The sequence below is a fragment of the Hemiscyllium ocellatum genome, chromosome 7 (assembly GCF_020745735.1).
Source record: "Hemiscyllium ocellatum isolate sHemOce1 chromosome 7, sHemOce1.pat.X.cur, whole genome shotgun sequence".
In the NCBI taxonomy this organism is placed as follows: domain Eukaryota; kingdom Metazoa; phylum Chordata; class Chondrichthyes; order Orectolobiformes; family Hemiscylliidae; genus Hemiscyllium; species Hemiscyllium ocellatum.
Genome location: NC_083407.1, coordinates 1,366,053 through 1,388,121, shown reverse-complemented (window position 1 = coordinate 1,388,121; position 22,069 = coordinate 1,366,053). Strand labels below are relative to the sequence as shown.

General features: G+C 47.1%; 1 protein-coding gene across 1 annotated transcript in view; it reads right to left on the bottom strand.

The window, feature by feature from the left end:
• The window catches only part of glb1l (galactosidase, beta 1-like), a 105,254-nt gene that overhangs the window by 31,838 nt on the left and 51,347 nt on the right, over positions 1 to 22,069 (bottom strand). Inside the window, exons 5-9 of the mRNA XM_060828182.1 lie at positions 13,111 to 13,205; positions 12,807 to 12,987; positions 11,579 to 11,637; positions 11,119 to 11,240; positions 9,765 to 9,805 (exon numbers count right to left, since the gene is read on the bottom strand). Of these exons, the coding sequence (XP_060684165.1) occupies positions 9,765 to 9,805; positions 11,119 to 11,240; positions 11,579 to 11,637; positions 12,807 to 12,987; positions 13,111 to 13,205 (498 nt within the window). The remainder of the gene's footprint in view (positions 1 to 9,764; positions 9,806 to 11,118; positions 11,241 to 11,578; positions 11,638 to 12,806; positions 12,988 to 13,110; positions 13,206 to 22,069) is intronic.

Genomic DNA, 22,069 nt, shown 5'->3' with positions numbered 1-22,069 from the left:
TTCTAATTTAGTATGTGGATGTACCTACTAGAGAAGGTGCAAAACTTGACCTACTCTTGGGAGATAAGGCAGGGCAAGTGACTGAGGTGTCAGTGGGGGAGCACTTTGGGGCCAGCGACCATAATTCTATTAGATTTAAAATAGTGATGGAAAAGGATAGACCAGATCTAAAAGTTGAAGTTCTAAATTGGAGAAAGGCCAAATTTGATGGTATTAGGCAAGAACTTTCGAAAGCTGATTGGGGGCAGATGTTCGCAGGTAAAAGGACGGTTGGAAAGTGGGAAGCCTTCAGAAATGAGATAACAAAAATCCAGAGAAAGTATTTTCCTGTCAGGGTGAAAGGGAAGGCTGGTAGGTATAGGGAATACTGGATGACTAAAGAAATTGAGGGTTTGGTTAAGAAAAAGAAGAAAGCATATGTAAGGTACAGACAGGATAGATCGAGTGAATCCTTAGAAGAGTATAAAGGAAGGAGAAGTATACTTAAGAGGGAAATCAGGAGGGCAAAAAGGGGACATGAGATAGCTTTGGCAAATAGAATTAAGGAGAATCCAAAGAGTTTTTACAAATACATTAAGGACAAAAGGGTAACTAGGGAGAGAATAGGGCCCCTCAAAGACCAGCAAGGCGGCCTTTGTGTGGAACCACAGAAAATGGGGGAGATATTAAATGAGTATTTTGCATCAGTATTTACTGTGGAAAAGGATATGGAAGATATAGACTGTCAGGAAATGGATGGTGACACCTTGCAAAATGTCCAGATTACAGAGGAGGAAGTGCTGGATGTCTTGAAACAGGTAAAGGTAGATAAATCCTGATCAGATGTACCCTAGAAGTCTGTGGGAAGCTAGAGAAATGATTGCTGGGCCTCTTGCTGAGATATTTGTATCATCGATTGTCACGTGAGAGGTGCCGGAAGACTGGAGGTTGGCTAACGTGGTGCCACTGTTTAAGAAGGGAACAAGCCGGAGAACTGTAGACAGTGAGCCTGACCTCGATGGTGCGCATGTTGTTGGAGGGAATCCTGAGGGACAGGATGTACATGTATTTGGAAAGGCAAGGTCTGATTAGGGATAGTCAACATGGCTTTGTGCGTGGGAAATCATGTCCCACCAACTTGATTGAGTATTTTGAAGAAGTAACAAAGGTGATTAATGAGGGCAGAGCAGTAGATGCGATCTATATGGACTTCAGTAAGGCGTTTGACAAGGTTCCCCATGGGAGACTGATTAGCAAGGTTAGATCTCATGGAATACAGAAAGAACTAGCCATTTGGATACAGAACTGTCTCAAAGGTAGAAGACAGAGGGTGGTGGTGGAGGGTTGTTTTTCAGACTGGAGGCCTGTGACCAGTGGAGTGCCACAAAGATCGGTGTTGGGCTCTCTACTTTTTGTCATTTACATAAACGATTTGGATGCGAGCATAAGAGGTACAGTTAATAAGTTTGCAGATGACACCAAAATTGGAGGTGTAGTGGACAGCGAAGAGGGTTACCTCAGATTACAACAGGATCTGGACCACATGGGCCAATGGGCTGAGAAGTGGCAGATGGAGTTTAATTCAGATAAATGAGAGGTGCTGCATTTTGGGAAAGCAAATCTTAGCAGGATTTATACACTTAATGGTAAGGTCCTAGGGAATGTTCCTGAACAGTGGCTCAGTGGTTAGCACTGTTGCCTTGCACTGCCAGAGTCCCAGTTCGATTCCAGTCTCAGGCGACTGTCTGCATAGAGTTTGCACATTCTCCGTGTCCGTGTGGGTTTCATCCGGATGCTCCGGTTTCCTCCAACAGTCCAAAGATGTGCGGGTTAGGTGACTTGGTCATGCTAAATTGCCCATAGTGAAAGGTGCATTAGTAGGGAATAGGTGAAGGGATCTGGGTGGGTTACTCTTCAGAGGGTCGGTGTGGACTTGTTGGGCCGAAGGGCCTATTTCTGCACTGTAGGGATTCTAATCTAATCTAAAGAGACCTTCGACTGCAGGTTCATAGCTCCTTGAAAGTGGAGTCGCAGGTAGATAAGATAGTGAAGAAGGTATTCGGTATGCTTTCCTTTATTGGTCAGAGTATTGAGTACAGGAGTTGGGAGGTCATGTCGCGGCTGTACAGGACATTGGTTAGGCCACTGTTGGAATATTGCTTGCAATTTTGGTCTCCTTCCTATTGGAAAGATGTTGTGAAACTTGAAAGGGTTCAGAAAAGATTTACAATGATGTTGCCAGAGTTGGAGGATTTGAGCTACAGGGAGAGGCTGAACAAGCTGGGGCTGTTTTCCCTGGAGCGTCGGAGGCTGAGGGGTGACCTTATAGAGGTTTACAAAATTATGAGGGGCATGGATAGGGTAAATAGGCAAAGTCTTTTCCCTGGGGTTGGGGAGTCCAGAACTAGAGGGCATAGGTTTAGGGTGAGAGGGGAAAGATATAAAAGAGACCAAAGGGGCAATCTTTTCATGCAGAGGGTGGTACGTGTATGGAATGAGCTGCCAGAGGATGTGGTGGAGGCTAGTACAATTGCAACATTTAAGAGGCATTTGGATGGGTATATGAATAAGAAGGGTTTGGAGGGATATGGGTCGGGTGCTGGCAGGTGGGACTAGATTGGGTTGGGATATGGACGGGTTGGACCGAAGGGTCTGTTTCCGTGCTGTACATCGCTATGACTCTAAACCCAAACATATAAATAGAAAGCGGGTCAGTAACAGGGAGACTCACTAATGATGTTACTTATTATGGTGATAAAATGTCTGTAAATTAACCTTCCAGCTCAGTGAGCAAACTTACATCCAGAACCTCAACCTGAGCTATAAATCTTCACTAGTGGAAATAAGTATTTATTTATTAAATTTATTAAGTATTTATGAACAATAATGGATGTATAGACTAGATTTCCAGAGGCAATCCCATTAAGCAATATCACTGCAAAAAGGGTTGTAGAAGAATTACTCAATTTTTTTTCCTTAATATGGACTACCAATGGACATCCAGTCAGATCAAGGGTCAAACTTCACATCCAAGCTATTCAAGGTTATGAATAACTTGGGAATAAAGCAATTCAAATCTCCTGCATACCACCCAGAACCGCAGGGAGCGCTTGAGAGAGGGCATCAAACACTAAAGACCATGTTGAGGGCTTATGGTCAGGACTATCCAGATAAGGGAATTCCATTTTGACTTTGTGCAATCAGAGATGCACCAAATGCATCAACCACATTCAGTCCATTTGGATTAATGTTTGGGCATGAAGTAAGGGGACCGTTAAAAGTTATTAAGGAGAAATTAATAAGTCAGAGTTCAGAGACCACCCTTTTGAACTGTGTGTCAAATTTTAGAGAATGACCAAATAGAGCTGGAGAGTTGGCTAGACAGCATTTGTCCACCTTAATATCCTTTAGCTTATCCGACACATCCCCTCTCCTTATGTCAATGTGAACCAGAGTAAACAAACTTCTATATCTAATCTCAACATTCATCATGTCCCTCTCCTCAGTGAACATTGATACAGAGTAATCACTGAGAATCTCACCCACTTTCTCAGGCTCGACACACAAACTTCCTTCCTTGTCCTTTAGTGGACCACCCTTTCTCTAGCTACCCTCTTGCCTCTTATTTCTGAATAAAAGGCTTTGGGATTCTCCTTAATTCTGCACGCCAAAGCTATGTCATGACCCCTTTTAGCTCGCTTGATTCCTCGTTTAAGACTGGTCCTACTCACCCAATATTCCTCCAAGGCCAGTTCTGTTCTTAGCTGCCAGGACTTTAAATTAGCTTCCCTTTTCCTCCTTGTCCTGTCATCCACAAATTTTGCCTTTCCTATCCCTGGTTTTCAATGGGACATGCCTATCCTGCACTATCTTTAACCTATTTTTGAAAGCCTCCCCTGTATCAAATGTGGACTTCCCTTCAAAAGCTGCATCCAATCCACATTTCCCAGCACCTGCCTAATTTTGATATAATTAACCTTGGCCCAGTTTAGTACTCTTCCCTTAGGATCACTCATCTTTATCTACGACTATAAGAGGTTAGAAACACGAGAGATCACACTGCTTGGAGATTTTTATACGCCTCCACAGAGTTCCAGGGAGGTGGAAAAGAGGATTGGCAAAATTATTCTGGGTAGGAGTGAAAGGAACAAGGTGGTCATTATGGGGGGTTTTAACTTCCCCAACATTGACTGGAAATGCCGTAACTCTAGTACGTCAGTTGGATCAGTTTGTGTCCAATGTGTACAGGAGGGTTTCCTGACACAGTATGTCGAAGGGCCGACAAGAGGGGAGGCCACACTGGATCTGGTGCTTGGTAATGAACCAAGCCTGCTGTTTGTCTTAGTTGTAGGTGAGCACTTTGGTGAGAGTGACCATAATCCCTGCCTCTGCGCTTAACCCTGCCCCCACTCCCAGCTCCAGCCCCACAGCAGGTCCTAGCTCCCAGCCCTGCCATGTTTTCACCATCCCTCCAGACCTCCCTCTCTCTGAGGATGAAAGATCACTCCTCAGAAGAGGCCTCACCTTCATTCCCCTACACCCTCGGATTAACGAGTTCAACACGCGGCGAGACATTGAACAGTTCTCCCGCCGCCTTCGCCTCCGTGCCTACTTTTTCAACCAGGATTTTCACCCACCCTCTGACGACCCCTTCTCCCGCCTCCAATACACCCCATCCACCTGGACACCCCGTGCTGGCCTCTTACCCGCCCTTGATCTCTTTATAGCCAACTGCTGCCGCGACATTAACTGACTCAACCTGTCCACCTCTCTCACCCACTCCTACCTCTCACCCTCGGAACGTGCAGCCCTCCACTCCAACCCCAACCTCACCATCAAACCGGCAGACAAGGGAGGTGCGGTAGTAGTTTGATGCACCGACCTTTATACCGCTGAGGCCAAACGCCAGCTCGCGGACGCCTCCTCTTATCGCCCCCTTGACCATGACCCCACCTCCCACCACCAAACCATCATCTCCCAGACCATCCATAACCTCATCACCTCAGGGGATCTCCCATCCACCGCCTCCAACCTCATAGTCCCACAACCCTGCACCGCCCGTTTCTACCTCCTGCCCAAAATCCACAAACCTGACTGCCCCGACCGACCCATTGTCTCAGCCTGCTCCTGCCCCACCGAACTCATCTCCCAATACCTTGACACGGTTCTGTCCCCCTTAGTCCAAGAACTCCCCACCTACGTTCGGGACACCACCCACGCCCTCCACCTCCTCCAGGATTTTCGCTTCCCCGGTCCCCAACGCCTTATCTTCACCATGGACATCCAGTCCTTGTACACCTCCATCCCCCATCACGAAGGACTCAAAGCCCTCCGCTTCTTCCTTTCCCGCCGTACCAACCAGTACCCTTCCACTGACACCCTCCTTCGACTGATTGAACTGGTCCTCACCCTGAACAACTTCTCTTTTCAATCCTCCCACTTCCTCCAAACTAAAGGAGTTGCCATGGGCACCTGCATGGGCCCCAGCTATGCCTGTCTCTTCGTAGGATATGTGGAACAGTCCATCTTCCGCAACTACACTGGCACCACCCCCCACCTTTTCCTCCGCTACATCGATGACTGTATGCCACGTGCTCCGAGGAGGTTGAACAGTTCATCCACTTTACCAACACCTTCCACCCCGACATCAAATTCACCTGGACTGTCTCAGACTCCTCCCTCCCCTTCCTAGACCTTTCCATTTCTATCTCGGGCAACCGAATCAACACAGACATCTACTATAAACCGACTGACTCCCACAGCTACCTGGACTACACCTCCTCCCACCCTGCCCCCTGTAAAAACTCCATCCCATATTCCCAATTCCTTCATCTCCGCCGCATCTGCTCCCAGGAGGACCAGTTCCAACACCGCACAGCCCAGATGGTCTCCTTCTTCAAGGACTGCAGACATCCCCCCAGACGTGATCGACGATGCCCTCCACCGCATCTCCTCCACTTCCCGCTCCTCTGCCCTTGAGCCCCGCTCCTCCAACCGCCACCAGGACAGAACCCCACTGGTTCTCACCTACCACCCCACCAACCTCCGTATACAGCGTATCATCCGCCGTCATTTCCGCCACCTCCAAACGGACCCCACCACCAGGGATATATTTCCCTCCCCTCCCCTATCAGCGTTCCGAAAAGACCACTCCCTCCGTGACTCCCTCGTCAGGTCCACCCCCCCCCCCGCCCAACCCAACCTCTACTCCCGGCACCTTCCCCTGCAACTGCAAGAAATGCAAAACTTGCGCCCACACCTCCTCCCTTACTTCTATCCAAGGCCCCAAGGGATCCTTCCATATCCACCACAAGTTCACCTGTACCTCCACACACATCATCTATTGCATCCGCTGCACCCGATGTGGCCTCCTCTATATTGGGGAGACGGGCTGCCTACTTGCGGAACGTTTCAGAGAACACCTCTGGGACGCCCGGACCAACCAACCCAACCACCCCGTGGCTCAACACTTTAACTCTCCCTCCCACTCCACCGAGGACATGCAGGTCCTTGGACTCCTCCATCGCCAGACCATAACAACACGACGGTTGGAGGAAGAGCGCCTCATCTTCCACCTGGGAACCCTCCAACCACAAGGGATGAACTCAGATTGCTCCAGTTTCCTCATTTCCCCTCCCCCCACCTTGTCTCAGTCGAATCCCTCGAACTCAGCACCGCCTTCCTAACCTGCAATCTTCTTCCTGACCTCTCCACCCCCACTGCACTCCGGCCTATCACCCTCACCTTGACCTCCTTCCACCTATCACATCTCCATCGCCCCTCCCCCAAGTCCCTCCTCCCTACCTTTTATCTTAGCCTGCTGGACCCACTTTCCTCATTCCTAATGAAGGGCTTATGCCCGAAACGTCGAATTTCCTGTTCCTTGGATGCTGCCTGACCTGCTGCGCTTTAACCAGCAACACATTTTCAGCTCTGATCTCCAGCATCTGCAGACCTCACTTTCTCCTCGCAGCTCTATAAAACTTTGGTTAGACCGCACTTGGAATACTGCGTCTAGTTCTGGTCACCCTATTATAGGAAAGATGTGGATGCTTTGGAGAGGGTTCAGAGGAGGAAGTCTGACTGAGCTCAGACTTTTTTCATTGGAGAAAAGGAGGAGGAGAGGGGACCTAATTGAGGTATACAAGATAATGAGAGGCATAAATAGAGTTGATAGCCAGAAACTATTTCCCAGGGCAGAAATGGCTAACACGAGGGGTCGTAGTTTTAAGCTGGTTGGAGGAAAGTATAGAGGGGATGTCAGAGGCGGGTCCTTTAGACAGAGAGTTGTGAGAGCATGGAATGCATTGCCAGCAGCAGTTGTGGAGGCGAGGTCATTGGGGACGTTTAATAGACTGCTGGACATGCACATGATCACAGACATTTGAGGGTGCATACATGAGGATCAGTGGTCGGCACAACATCGTGGGCTGAAGGGCCTGTTCTGTGCTGTACTTTCTATGTTCAACCTCATTAGGGAGATTTAAACAATCCTTGGATAAGCACATGGATGATGATGGACTAATGTCGGGGGACAAGCTGAGAACAGTTCACAGGTCGGCGCAACATTGAGGGCCAAAGGGCCTGTTCTGCACTGTATTGTCCTATGTTCTATTCTATAACTTACAGAATTGTGGTCACTATTCCCAAAGAAATCCCCACCGCAACTTCTATCACCTGGCCTGGCTCATTCCCCAGTACCAGGTCCAATATGGCCCCTTCCCTTGTCAGACTATTGACATACTGCTCTAGAAAACTCTCCTGGATGCTCCTTCAAATTCTGCCCCCTCTGACATTAAGTGTATCCTAGTCAATGTTGGGAAAATTAAAATCTCCCATCACCACCACCATATTGCCTCTATATCTTTGCATAATCTGTTTACCTATTTGTTGTTCTACCTCACGCTCACTGTTGGGAGGTCTGTAATACAGCCCCAACAATGTCACTGCACCCTTCTTATTTCTCAGCTCTACCCATAATGCCTCACTGCTCAGGCCCTCCATAGTGTCCTCCTTTAGCACAGCCGTGATATCATTCCTGACCAGCAATGCAACTCCTCCCCCACTTTTACTTCCCTCCTTGTCCTGTCTGAAGCATCTATATCCTGGAACATTTAATTGCCAATCATCATGCCCTTCCTTCAACCAAGTCTCTGTGATCGCAATAATGTCATTCTCCCAGGCACCAATCCAAGCCCTAAGTTCATCTGCCTTACCCACTATACTCCTTGCATTAAAGCAAATGCACTTCAGGCCACCAATTCCTTTGTGTTCATCTGCTCTCTGCGTACTCTTCACCTTGGTGATGCTAACGTCATGATCCTGTTTGTTACAATCTCTAGTTCCCACCTCATTGTTGACTAGTTTTCTCTTCTGGTTCCCAGCCCCCTGCCACATTAGTTTAAAACCTCCCCAACAGTAGTAGCAAAAACTCCCCCAAGGACATTGGTTCCGGTCTGGTTCAGATGCAGACCATCCAGTTTGTAAGAGTTCACCTTTCCCAGAACCGGTCCCAATGTCCCACTAATCTGAGCCCCTCCCTCCTACACCATCCCAAGCCATGTGTTCATCCTGCCTATTCTTTTATTTCTGCCCTGGCTAGCACATGGCACTGGGAGTAATCCCGAAATCACTGCCTGTGAGGCCCTCCTCTTCAACTTCTCTTCTCGTTCCCTGAATTCTGCTTTCAGGTCCTCAGCTCGTTTTTTACTTATATCATTGGTGCCCATATGCACCACGACAACTGGCTCACCATCCTGACTTGGAAATATATCGCCGTTCCTTCAGTGTCGCTGGGTCAAAATCCTGGAACTCCCTCCCTAAGGGCATTGTGGGTCTTCCCATAGCACGTGGACTGCAGCGGGTCAAGAAGGCAGCTCACCCCCACCTTCTCAAGGGACAATGAGAGATGGGTAATAAATGCTTGGCCCAGCCATTCTGTTTCCTCATTTCCCCTCCCCCCACCTTGTCTCAGTCGGTTCCCTCAACTCAGCACCGCCCTCCTAACCTGCAATCTTCTTCCTAACCTCTCCGCCCCCACCCCACTCCGGCCTATCACCCTCACCTTGACCTCATTCCACCTATCACATCTCCATCGCCCCTCCCCCAAGTCCCTCCTCCCTACCTTTTATCTTAGCCTGCCTGGCACACTCTCCTCATTCCTGATGAAGGGCTCTGGCCCGAAACGTCGAATTTCCTGTTCCTTGGATGCTGCCTGACCTGCTGTGCTTTAACCAGCAACACATTTTCAACTGTGATCTCCAGCATCTGCAGACCTCATTTTTTACCCAGCCAGTGGAGCCCACATTCCACAAATGTTTTTTTTCTTAAAGGCCTTTGAATGCAGTGGCTTACTCAGCCATTTTGGGGGTCACCAAGAATCAACAACATTGCTGTTGGTCTGAAATCGCATGTCGGCCAGACTGTGTATGGATGGTCAAGTTCGCTCCCTATAGAGAAGTTGTGAAACAGCCAGGGTTTTAGTCAATGGTAATTTCACAGTCACTGTCACTAATAGTAGTTATCCAATTTCTGATGGAGAAATTGAATTTTAATTCCCCCAACCATCTTGGTGCGTTTGAATATGTGACCCTGAATAATACCACAGGCCTCTGTGGTATTCGTCCATTGACAGCCCTTCTCATTCATGTGCATTACAGATAGAATCAGCCCAATGAGCTGGAATCTTTGATCAGCCTCAAACCGCTCTCTGTTTAACTCCATCCATCCCAGGACTTTCACAAAGACGCTGACCAGGATGCAGCACCTTGGTATTAGAGACTCACCGTTCCAGTATCCAAAATTAGTCCCACCTTCAAACATGTACCTGCAAAAATAACAGCAAAATAACAAAAGTTTAAAGTTAACACGCTGACCTGGCCAATCCTGACCTGTTGACCCATGCGGGGTGAGGGTGGGATATTGGTTGGTCTGGAGAGGAGGGTGGGAATGGGGGTGACTTGGAAGTAGGGGTGGGTATAAGAGTGAGGGAGGCAGTGGAGTAGGGGTGGGGAGGAGGGTTGGGGAGAGGGTGGGGGCAAAGGCAAGGGTGGGTATCAGTGCAGAACACGGTAAGGATGAGAGTGGGAGCTGGGAGTGGGAGTGGGGGTGGGGATGGGAAAGGAGGTGGGTCAAGGGTGGAGACAGTGGGTGGGCAAGGGGGGAGAGAGTAGGAAGCAAGGGAGTGTGGAGGGGGAAGCATGTGGCGAAGGTGAGGATCGGGGTGAGGTTGGGAGTGAGGGTGTGGGTGAGGGTGAGGGTGAGGGTGTGGGAGAGGGTGTGGAAGAGGCTGTGGGAGACGGTGTGGGAGAGGGTGTGGGTGAGGGTGAGGGTGAGGGTGAGGGTGAGGGTGTGGGAGAGGGTGTGGAAGAGGCTGTGGGAGACGGTGTGGGAGAGGGTGTGGGTGAGGGTGAGGGTGAGGGTGTGGGAGAGGGTGTGGAAGAGGCTGTGGGAGACGGTGTGGGAGACGGTGTGGGAGAGGGTGTGGGAGAGGGTGTGAGAGAGGGTGTGGGAGAGGGTGTGAGAGAGGGTGTGGAAGAGGCTGTGGGAGACGGTGTGGGAGAGGGTGTGGGAGAGGGTGAGGATCGGGGTGATGTTGGGAATGAGGATGTGGGTGAGGGTGGGTGTGAGGGTGGGAGGGTGGGTGTTAGGGTGGATGTGAGGGTGTGGGGGTGGGGAGTGAGGGTGGGTGTGGGTGCGGTTGGAGTGAGGGTGGGAGTGAGGGTGGGAGTGTGGGTGGGAGTGAGGGTGGGAGTGTGGGTGGGAGTGTGGGTGGGAGGGTGAAGGTGGGAGGGTGAAGGTGGGAGGGTGAGGGTGGGAGGGAAGGTGGGGTTTGGTATGTCGGTGGGTGTGAGGGTGAGGGTGGGGAGTGGGGGTGAGGGTGGGGAGTGAGGGTGAGAGTGGGTGCGAGAGCGTGGGTGCGGTTGGAGTGAGGGTGGGGGTGTGGGTGAGTGTGAGGGTGGGTGTGAGAGTGTGGGTGCGGGTTGGAATGAGGGTGGGGGCGAGGTTGAGGGTGGGGATAAGTGTGAGAGTGGGGGTGAGAACTCATGTTCCAATTAACAAGCACCAAGTACATGATCCAGCAGCTGAGTGGGTTCTGAGGGGCACTGCCCCACGGGCTAATTAAAGACATGAGCTCACATATTCACACTGGCTCCAAGTTGCAGCAATTCCTCCAGCATTCTGGTGGCATTTTCAATTGGAACCACTGAATGTTCCACACCCCAGTAATCCAGCCATCCCACATAAAACTCAGAATTCACCTGGGGAATGGAAATAAAATAGCATGGGTCAGGAATAGATCATAGCAGATCGAGTCAGGTCCAGCCAGAATACATTAGTCTATCCCCACTCCCTAAATCATCAAACCATTTCAGTCACAAACATAGGACCTGCTCTCTCTTCCTCACAGAGTCTCCCCAACCCACCTTGCAATGCTACAGACCAGGATCTGATGCTTACTCTCTCAGGCCATCCCCACACACCCTCCAGGGTCAACAAAACCCGACCTAAAGGCCTAGTCCACCCCAATCCACACAAACAGGTCCATCCCATAGCAACCAGAGTCCATCCAATGACCCCCAGAAACAGCCGCACTCACCAGTGGGCCTTCAGGTTCAAACTGCCTTTGGATTCGAAATGAAGCATTGACATCATCAGCTGCAGGGTCAGAAAACAAAGCATTTACTCAAAATGCAGCCCATCACTAACAGCTATCACCGGGGGAGGAACCCGTTGCTTACATGGTCTGATCTAGAACATAGGAACAGGGATACAAGCATAAATGTTCATGATTTAGAGACAAGTGAGAGAATTATTTTTGACTGTGCTGAAAGAATGGGAAATGTGCAGTTCAAGTTCAGGATTGAATCAGGGATCATCACAACATCAAAGAGTTGGTTAGCAATGGGTTAACGGTATGAATTGGGGATTTGGAGTTTAACATCCTGTGGCATGGAGTGGGAAGCTGAGTAAGCTGCCCATGTTGCAGCTCCAATTTAGCTCATTCAATGAGGGATCAGTAAGAAGAACAGAACATTCACCATGAGTATAATCCTCCACCACACAGAAATCTGCACCTCATCCTCTCAGCTTTGTTCTGCACAATTCAATCCGGAGCCAACAAAAGGAATCCCAAACCACAGTCTTATAAGCTGCAAAAATAGACTATTCCCCCAGTGAGAATCAGTGCATGTGGATCCACGCCCCAGTGGGAGTCAGTGTGTGTGGAAGTGTACCCCAGTGAAGGTCAGTGTGTGTGCATCCCACTCCCCAGTGAGAGTCAGTGTGTGTGGGTCCTATGCCCCAGTGAGAGTCAGTGTGTGTGGGTCCTATGCCCCAGTGGGAGTCAGTCTGTGTGGGTCCCACACCCCAGTGGGACTCAGTGAGTGTGAGTCCCACGCTCCAGTGAGAGTCAGTGTGTGTGGGTCCTATGCCCCAGTGAGAGTCAGTGTCTGTGGGTCCTTTGCCCCACTGGGAGCCAGTGTGTGTGGGTCCTCTGCCCCAGTGGGAGTCAGTGTGTGTGGGTCCCACACCCCAGTGGGACTCAGTGAGTGTGAGTCCCACGCTCCAGTGAGAGTCAGTGTGTGTGGGTCCTCTGCCCCAGTGGGTCTCAGTGTGTGTGGGTCCCACACCCCAACGGGACTCAGTGAGTGTGAGTCCCACGCCCCAGTGAGAGTCAGTGTCTGTGGGTCCCACGCCCCAGTGGGAGTCAGGGTGTGTGGGTCCTATGCCCCAGTGAGAGTCAGTGTGTGTGGGTCCCACGCCCCAGTGAGAGTCAGTGTTTGAGGACCTTTGCCCCAGTGGGAGTTGGAGTAATTACAGCTTACTGGTGCCAAAATCCACAGTTGAGTAGAGCCCCTGCAAGGTGCCACATTTCAACTCTTGTAGCTGGTTCCCATCAGTGGTGAAAAGTAAGACATCATCACCCAGGAATTTGCGCATGACCTCACGAAGATGCCGCAGGTAGTTAAAATCACATGTAAAATAACTCCCATATTCATTCTCCACCTGCAAAAGGAGCAAAGACATCTTCAGGTCAGTTATGTGGACAGAGACTTCAACACAAATTGAGGTCGAGTTAGTCTTGGCTCAGCCGTGTGGAGAGGGGGGCCTCACACCTTCCGCTCTCACCTGAACACTGATGATGGGGCCTCCATTCTGGTACATCAAGGGTTTCATCTTTGGTAATAAAACTGCAAACCATCTATCCACTGCGGCCAGGTAATCTGAGACGGAGGAGAATTTATCATCACATTATCATCAGTCTGAACTCAACAAGCCTTTTCAACCTTTATCCAGTTTCTTTTGGAAGTCATTTTCCCGTCTCTGTTGCCCTTTCAGGCAGCACATTGTTTCGATTCACTTGTAGAACAGCTCATTCTCAAACCCCTCTACTCCAGGGATCAGTTAAGCACTAATCAAAGTTCATAAAGTCCTAATTTACAGGTCTATTGCAGTCAGGCTCACAGAAAACATTGACCAGTTTCCTGTTCTTAAGAAGAATTACTGTTTCTCACAAATAAATAAATTCTAATCACAAGTAATCTCTATGAACTATCAACATGTGGCTCCACTCATTAAAACCTTAACCCTTTTTATATTTATATTTAGAAAAGAATGGCCTTATCAGTGATAGGCAACATGGTTTTGTGTGGGGGAGAGCGTGCCTTACCAACTTAATAGAGTTCTTCGAGGAAGTGACCAAGTTGATAGACGAAGGAAGGGCTGTTGATGTCATATACATGGACTTTAGTAAGGTGTTTGATAAGGTTCCCCATTGTAGACTAATGGAGAAAGTGAAGTCACATGGTGTGCAGGGTGTTCTAGCAGGTGGATAAAGATCTGGTTGAGTAGCAGGAGACAGAGAGTAGTAGTTGAAGGGAGTTTCTCGAAATGGAGAAAGGTGCCCAGTGGTGTTCCACAGGGGTCAGTGCTGGGGCCACTGTTGTTTGTGATATACATAAATGATCTGGAAGAGGGCACTGTTGGTATGATCAGCAAGTTTGCAGATGACACGAAGATTGGTGGAGTCGCAGAAAGCATAAGGGACTGTCAAAGAATACAGGAGGATATAGAGAGACTGGAGAGTTGGGCGGAAAAGTGGCAGATGGAGTTCAATCCAGACAAATGTGAGGTGATGCATTTAGGCAAGTCTAATTCTAGAGCGAATTATACAATGAACGGAAGAGCTTAGGAAAAATTAATGAGCAGAGAGATCTGGGGGTGCAGGTCCATTGTTCCCTGAAGGTTGCTGCACAGGTGGATAGAGTGGTCCATTCCTGATGAAGGGCTTATGCTCGAAACGTCGAATTCTCTATTCCTGAGATGCTGCCTGGCCTGCTGTGCTTTGACCAGCAACACATTTGCAGCTGTGATCTCCAGCATCTGCAGACCTCATTTTTTACTTACAAGAAGGTATATGATATGCTTGCCTTCACTGGACATGGTATTGAGTATAAGAGCTGGCAAGTCATGTTAACATTGTACAAGACATTGGTTCAGCCGCATTTAGAATACTGTGTACAGTTCTGGTCACCACATTACCAGAGGGCGGCACGGTGGCACAGTGGTGAGGGCGGCACGGTGGCACAGTGGTTAGCACTGCTGCCTCACAGCGCCAGGGACCTGGGTTCAATTCCTGCCTCAGGCGACTGACTGTGTGGAGTTTGCATGTTCTCCCCGTGTCTGCGTGGGTTTCCTCCGGGTGCTCCGGTTTCCTCCCACAGTCCAAAGATGTGCGGGTCAGGTGAATTGGCCATGCTAAATTGCCCGTAGTGTTAGGTAAGGGGTATATGTAGGGGTATGGGTGAATTGCGCTTCGGCGGGTCGGTGTGGACTTGTTGGGCCGAAGGGCCTGTTTCCACACTGTAAGTAATCTAATTACCAAAAGGATGTGGACGCTTTGGAGAGGGTGCAGAGAAGGTTTACGAGGATGGTGCCTGGTATGGAAGGTGCTAGCTATGAAGAAAGGTTGAGTAGGTTAGGTTTGTTTTTATTAGAAAAAAAGATTGAGGGGGAACCTGATTGATGTTGAAAACCTCATGAAGGGGATAGACAGGGTGGGTAGAGACAAGCTTTTTCCCAGGGTGAAGGATTCAATAACGAGAGGTCACGCTTTCAAGGTGAGAGGTGGAAAGTTTAAGAGAGATACACGCAGCAAGTACTTCACACACAGGGTGGTGGGTGTCTGGAATGTGTTGCCAGCAGAGGTGGTAGAGGCAGGCACAGTAGATTAATTTAAGATGTGTCTGGACAGATACATGAGTAGGTGGGGAGCAGGGGGATACAGATGCTTAGGAATTGGGCGACAGGTTTAGACAGTACATTTGGATCGGCTCAGGCTTGGAGGGCCGAAGGGCCTGTTCCTGGGCTGTAAACTTTCTTTGCTCTTTGTTCTTTCAAAACCCATACACACACAAATAGACACAGGCAAACTGAAAGAATTGGTTTGATGGATGGAGGGAAAAACAACCTGGGAAAACACAATTTGTAGAACCACTCGACAAGATTCATTAAGATAGTCCTGCTAACCTGCCAGGACTTGCTCTTCTTCCTAATCACTTCCTCCCTTTTCTTTCACTTATTTGCAGGGTGCTCAAGTCAATTAGCTACAAAGTCTCTTAGTTATTGGTTAAAGTCAACAGCTAACTGGTGGAGAAAGATTCTGGCTTTCTTCAGTGCAGAGAAGTAGAGCCACGCACAAAACCTGTCCCTCCAGCAGCTTGAAAGCCTCGCCCTGTGTCATTCACAGCCGCAAGTTGTTCAGCTGCCCAGGAACTAATCAGAGAGTTGTCATCAGGATGATGACCTTGAGCATCCATGACTGGTCACAACTGCACAAACCAATCAGCTACATGTTGCTGATCAAATCACACTGTGCACACACATACTCCACTGCCATTTACAACATGAACCATCCAACCCCCCTGCAAAGTTAGGATGTTGTTTTATTACTCCTGACTCTCCTATGTCCACCTCTTGTGGAACTAATATCGTATATCCAGGTGTATTATGGCAGATGAACTTAAATTCTCTTGGTAATCTTAGAATGTCCTCCTATTATCCTTTCTCTAAATATGAGAACAGTGTCTAACTGTCCCAGTATTTCTGTGTCCGTGAGTTAAATTGTCAGAGGTTCACTTTGAGAATTGTCCGTCTGCCATCCTCCACTGCTCTCTCCAGCTGACACACTTATTCCTCCTTATCCTGTGCCCTATGATAATATCTTTACAGAAGTTTATATGACAAAACCAAATCTTTTTGCTATGAACAGGAATATTCATCAGATAAGTCACTTCATTAAACTTCTTAAATACTGTAAAGATAATTTTTTTTTATTTTTTCCATATTTTTAATTATGGAGTGAAATGAGAAAACAAATATTTAAAAACAAACATTGCTGGGGGGATCCAAGATGGCGGAAACCCAGCAAGACTGAGTCCACAGTGCTCTACCCAAAACTTGGGAAAAGTGGGCTATCCACCCCCACCACACTCACTAAACCATTTATAATAGTTGTTAACCTTAAATAGTTACCTATTAGTACATTTAAATAGTCTAATACTAGCTGGAAAATGAGTAAAGGGAAGGGAACAGGCGGCTCTAAGAAAACAGGGACCCCTCCCCCACCCTCTCCCTCTTCAGCTGCAACAAAGGTGTCTTCAGCTACTTCAGGAGATTTACCAATGAAGATGAGCTTTGAGGAGATGTTTGCCAGGTGGGAGGCGAAGATTGATGCTTTTATCGATGAGTCTCGGCAGAGCAGAGAAGCACTATCAGCAGAGCTGCAGAAGCAGGGCAGAGACATTCAGGAATTGGAGTGCCGAGTCAGAGAGGTGGAGTCGAAGGCCGCAGCCTCAGAGACTGGGATAAAATCAACAGCCGACCACATCCGTTTTCTCGAGAATCGAGTCCAGAACCTAGAAAACCACATTGATGACCTCGAAAATCGATGTCGTAGAAAAAATATTCGGTTGTTGGGCCTGCCCGAGCAGGAAGAGGGAGGTCAGCTGACAGCATTCTTAGAGCATTGGCTGCCACAACTTTTAAATCTGCATAATGGATCAGGCCAGGTAAGGGTAGAATGGGCCTACCGGGTCACAGTACGTGGGCCCGGTTCAACCCAGCGCCCACGCCCGGTCCTGTTCCAGCTGCAGAGCTATAGGGAGAGGCAGATGCTCCTGGAAGCCTCAAGAAATCTGGGAAAAGATCCCCAAGCTATGACCCACAAAGGATCCAGGATCATGCTGTTCCAGGACTTCTCCCCAGCTTTGGTCCGAAAGAGGAAGGCATTCGATGAGGCGAAGAAGCGTTTAAGGGACTTAAATATCCAGTACTCCTTACGATATCCAGCGACGCTACGCCTTAGCCACGAAGGATCCATATATAACTTCGGATCACCGGAGAAGGCTAAGGAATTCTTGGACTCTCTTAAATAAACTGTAAGAGATTGTGGACGCTGGTCTGCCTTTCCCATTATTTTGGTTTACATCCCTTCATCTTTTCTTATCTTTCCCCCTATGTGTGTATGTATATATATATATATATATGTTGGGGCGTTTGGTTAATGTTGATGGGGAGAGGTGGTTACCTTATTCTATTTTACTTCTGTTTTTAGAAGCGGGGTTGTTTTTCTTTCCCCTGTTATTTTGTGGTATTATATTTAAGTATTACATGTTGAGATTGTAATCTTATAGTTATATATGGTATTAATATTCCCAAATATATTTAGATGTGGGTGTGGGTGGGGGTGGGGTGTTCACTGTTAACTCTAGCTTTATATTATATTTGAATTCTCCTCATTTTATTGAGGAACACCTGGGTCAAGGGTGGGGCACTGGTTGGAAGAGGGTAAGATGGACTGTGGGAGAGGAAGTGACGCTCCCTGGGAACAAGGGAGAAAGTCTCCAATTCGGAATGTTTTATATTTTTTATACTTAGAAAGAGTTTTTTGTTATATTGTTTTGAGTGTATCAGAGAGTCTTTACTTTTGTAAATCTTGTATGCTCCATGCTGGGGATGTTCTAGATAGGGTTTCCCCTCCCGAGGGGTCTCGGATCTGTCCAGATGATTATGGCTGAACAGTCGGTTAAGTGGTGCACCTGGAATGTCAGGGGGAGTAATTCGCCAGTCAAAAGGAAGAAAATATTATCAAATCTTAAGAAGGAGAGAGTTGATATAGCTCTCCTACAGGAGACACACCTGTCGGATAAAGAACACTTAAAATTACGACAGGGCGGATTTGATCAGGCCTTTTTTTCCTCTTTTAATTCAAAAAGCAGGGGAGTCGTTATCCTTGTCCGGAAGAACTTCCCTTTGAAAATTCTAAATCAGATAAAAGACGAATCTGGACGATATATTTTGATTAAAGCCCTCATAAATGGAGAGGAATATGGGATCTTAAATGTGTACTGCCCCCTGGCACACCCCTTTAAATTCATAACGGAAGCTTTTTCAAAACTGATGGCCTTTGGTGCCTGTCATACAATCATAGGGGGAGACTTTAATTGTATTATGGATCCGGAAATAGACAGGATTCCCAAGAGTGCCACTGGAGTATCTCCCAGATCTAGACAACTGGCGGACCTGAATAAAGAATTAGGATTGGTAGATGTATGGAGATGTCTCCATCCACAGGGTAGAGATTTTTCTTTCTACTCTAATCCACATAAATGTCACACAAGAATTGATATGTTTTTTGCCCCATCGATTTTTCTAAACTCTATAGCAACCTGTAAAATAGGTACTATAGCAATCTCTGACCATGCCGCTGTATACATGGAAACTAAGGTAAAGAACAATGGGACATCTGCTCGGCATTGGCGTATGGACCCCTTCCTGATAAAAGATAGCAAATTTTTAAAGTACTTCTCCCAAGAACTTAAAACTTTTTTAGAAATTAATACTGGTACGGCTAGCAATCCGTCAATGATGTGGGAGACCATCAAAGCTTATGCACGAGGTTTGATCATCTCCTATTCAGCGACCCAGAGGAAAATGAAGGGAGAGCAACAGCGTCTGCTCGAAGCTCGCCTAAAAGCAGCCGAAACAGCATACGCTGATAGACCTTCTATCACAAAATTGCAGAGGATTACAGCTCTTAGGACAGCTTTAAACACCGCGCTTACTCAAACGGCTAAAAGGGAAATATTATTTGCGAAACAAAGATTATATGAATATGGCGACAAACCGGGTAGATACTTAGCATTTCTTGCAAAGAAAAAGAAAGCCCCTCAAACTATTCCGACCATCAAGGAAAGTACAGGTACCCTGACTCATGATCATAAAAAGATCAATGCGACCTTTAAAGAATTTTATTCTGAACTATATAGATCGCAGGATTGTGAAGATAGGATTAGGAGGATGCAGTCATTTTTTAAAAATTTGACCTTCCCGGGCCTGACTCCGGAACAGGTGTCGGCCCTAAATACCCCTTTAACAGTCCAAGAAATACTTGAGGCAATTAGGCAACTTCAGAGCGGAAAAGCACCGGGCCCGGATGGTTTTCAAGCTGAATTCTATAAAGAATTTACAGGAATATTGGTTGACCCACTTATGGATATGTATAATTTTGCGCATAGTCAGGTCTGTCTCCCGCCCACGCTGAAAGAAGCAAATATTTCTCTTATCCTCAAAAAAGGAAAAGACCCAGAAGATTGTGCATCTTACAGACCAATATCCTTACTAAATGTAGACTTTAAAATTCTCTCAAAAATGTTAGCACTAAGACTAGAAAGGGTACTGCCATATATTATAAAGGAGGACCAGACGGGATTTATTAAGGGCCGCAGATCATCCAATAATATCAGAAGGGTCTTGAATATGATCCAAGCCTGTCATCAGGGAAAGATACCAGGAGTAGTAATTTCATTGGATGCGGAAAAGGCATTTGATAGGGTTGAATGGTCATATTTATTTTACACATTGGAGAGGTTTGGCGTTGGACAGGTGTTTACCAAATGGGTTTCAACATTGTATAATGACCCCAAAGCAGCTGTTATTACTAATGGGTTAAGATCGGATGGCTTCAGTGTGGGTAGGGGCTGCCGTCAAGGATGTCCTCTCTCACCATTGTTGTTTACACTGATAATCGAACCATTAGCAGAAGCCATCCGGACTGATCCTAATATAACGGCCCCGAGGATTGGTACAGGTAAACACAAAATTACCCTCTATGCAGATGACGTTCTCTTATTCCTCAGTAATCCTTTAATGTCAGTGCCTCGTCTAATTCAAGTTATTAATACATTTAGTGCATTCTCAGGCTATAAAATTAATTTTTCAAAATCGGAAGCCATGCCAATGGGTGGTCTGGCTATGATACCCCACTTAATGGACGGATCCCCTTTTCCCTTCCGTTGGTCCCTGGAGGGCTTCTTATATTTAGGTATTTTTATCACGCCAGTATTTGATCAGCTGTATAGGGCTAATTTTGTACAATTAATGGAAAGGATAAGGCAGGACCTCCAGCGATGGAGAGACCTTCCGATTTCCTGGCTAGGGAGAATAGCATTAATTAAAATGAATGTTCTGCCCCGTCTCTTATATCCTATGAGAATGCTCCCGCTGATGCTGCCAAGGCTAGCCCTACGTAAATTATATGGCTGGTTGGGCTCCTTTATTTGGAACCATAGACGGCCCCTTATTAAGCTGAAGAAGCTACAGCTTCCACAGGCAAGGGGAGGACTGGACTTCCCAGACTTTAGGAAATATCAGTTAAGCTCCCTACTAAGTTACATAGCTGATTGGGTTTCATCTGATCCACAATCAATTTGGCTGGATATCGAAGCCTCCCAAGTAAAATACCCACTTATTAACCTTTTATTTTCAGATAAGAGGAAAATCATTACAGACCACTGTAAAAATCCCATAATATTAAACACAATTAAGGCCTGGAATATAATGCGGCAAAATGAGGGTAACTCACATAAAACATCCCCCCATGCACCAAAAGTAGGCGCATGGGGATTCCAACCGGGGATTACAGATGCCACCTTTAAACTCTGGAGATCCAGGGGCATCTCATGCTTAGGGGACCTATTTAAAGATGGGATCCTGATGTCCTTTGAGCAGCTGCGTCTGAAATTCGGAATACCTAATGGGGATCTCTTTCGATACTTCCAAGTTCGAGATTATATACAGAGGAAGACTACATTAATAGATAGTCTTCATAAATCAGACAGAGAACGTAATGTCTTACGACCAGTGGGGGTATCCTCCGTTAGTACTATATACCATTTGCTACATGATGGAGTCTCAGGAGACATGGATGACCTGCTTAAAACATGGGAGCAGGACTTGGGGCTAGAAATCTCTGAGGATATGTGGAATGACATTTGGGAAAATGCTAGAAGAATTGCTATTTGTAACAGAACTCAGGCTATCCAACTAAAGATACTTCATAGGGCCCATATAGCTCCGGCTCGACTGGCAAAATTTAAGGCAGGAGCATCTCCAATGTGTCCTAAATGCAAAATAGAGGTGGGTACTCTTGTACATTGTCTGTGGACTTGTCAGAAAATCCGCAGATACTGGACTAAAGTGGCAAATACCCTGACAGAAATTTTAGGAACGGAAATTAGGGTGGACCCTGTATCTCTCCTTTTGGACTTTTCAAACCTCTCATCTCTGGATATGCATGGGAAGAGACTATTTTCTATTCTCTCTTTCTGTGCAAGGAAAAATATTTTGGTGAACTGGGTGGCTGAGGGCCCCCCTGGACTTTCAAATTGGCACAGATTAATTATGGAATATATCCCCCTTGACTTCCTCACAAATATGGTGCACCGAAAGACTGAATTATTTTATAAAATATGGCAGCCCTTTTTGAATTATATAAATGCAGATATTTCGGCTATCCTAACAAGGGCTTTTATTTAGTGAAGATTTCAGACCGGGCTGCTCCGGGGCCCCTTGGGAGAGGAATCCTGCGCGAATACGGGTTTTATTATATTTGATGTTTATACATTCCGAGCATGTAAGAGACTTAGGTATACACTCTGGTTAGTTATAGGTTAGATTAGTAGAAAGTTGAGTTTTTTTTTCTTTCTTTTTTTCGTTTCTTTTTTTTTCATTTTTTGTTTTCTTTCTT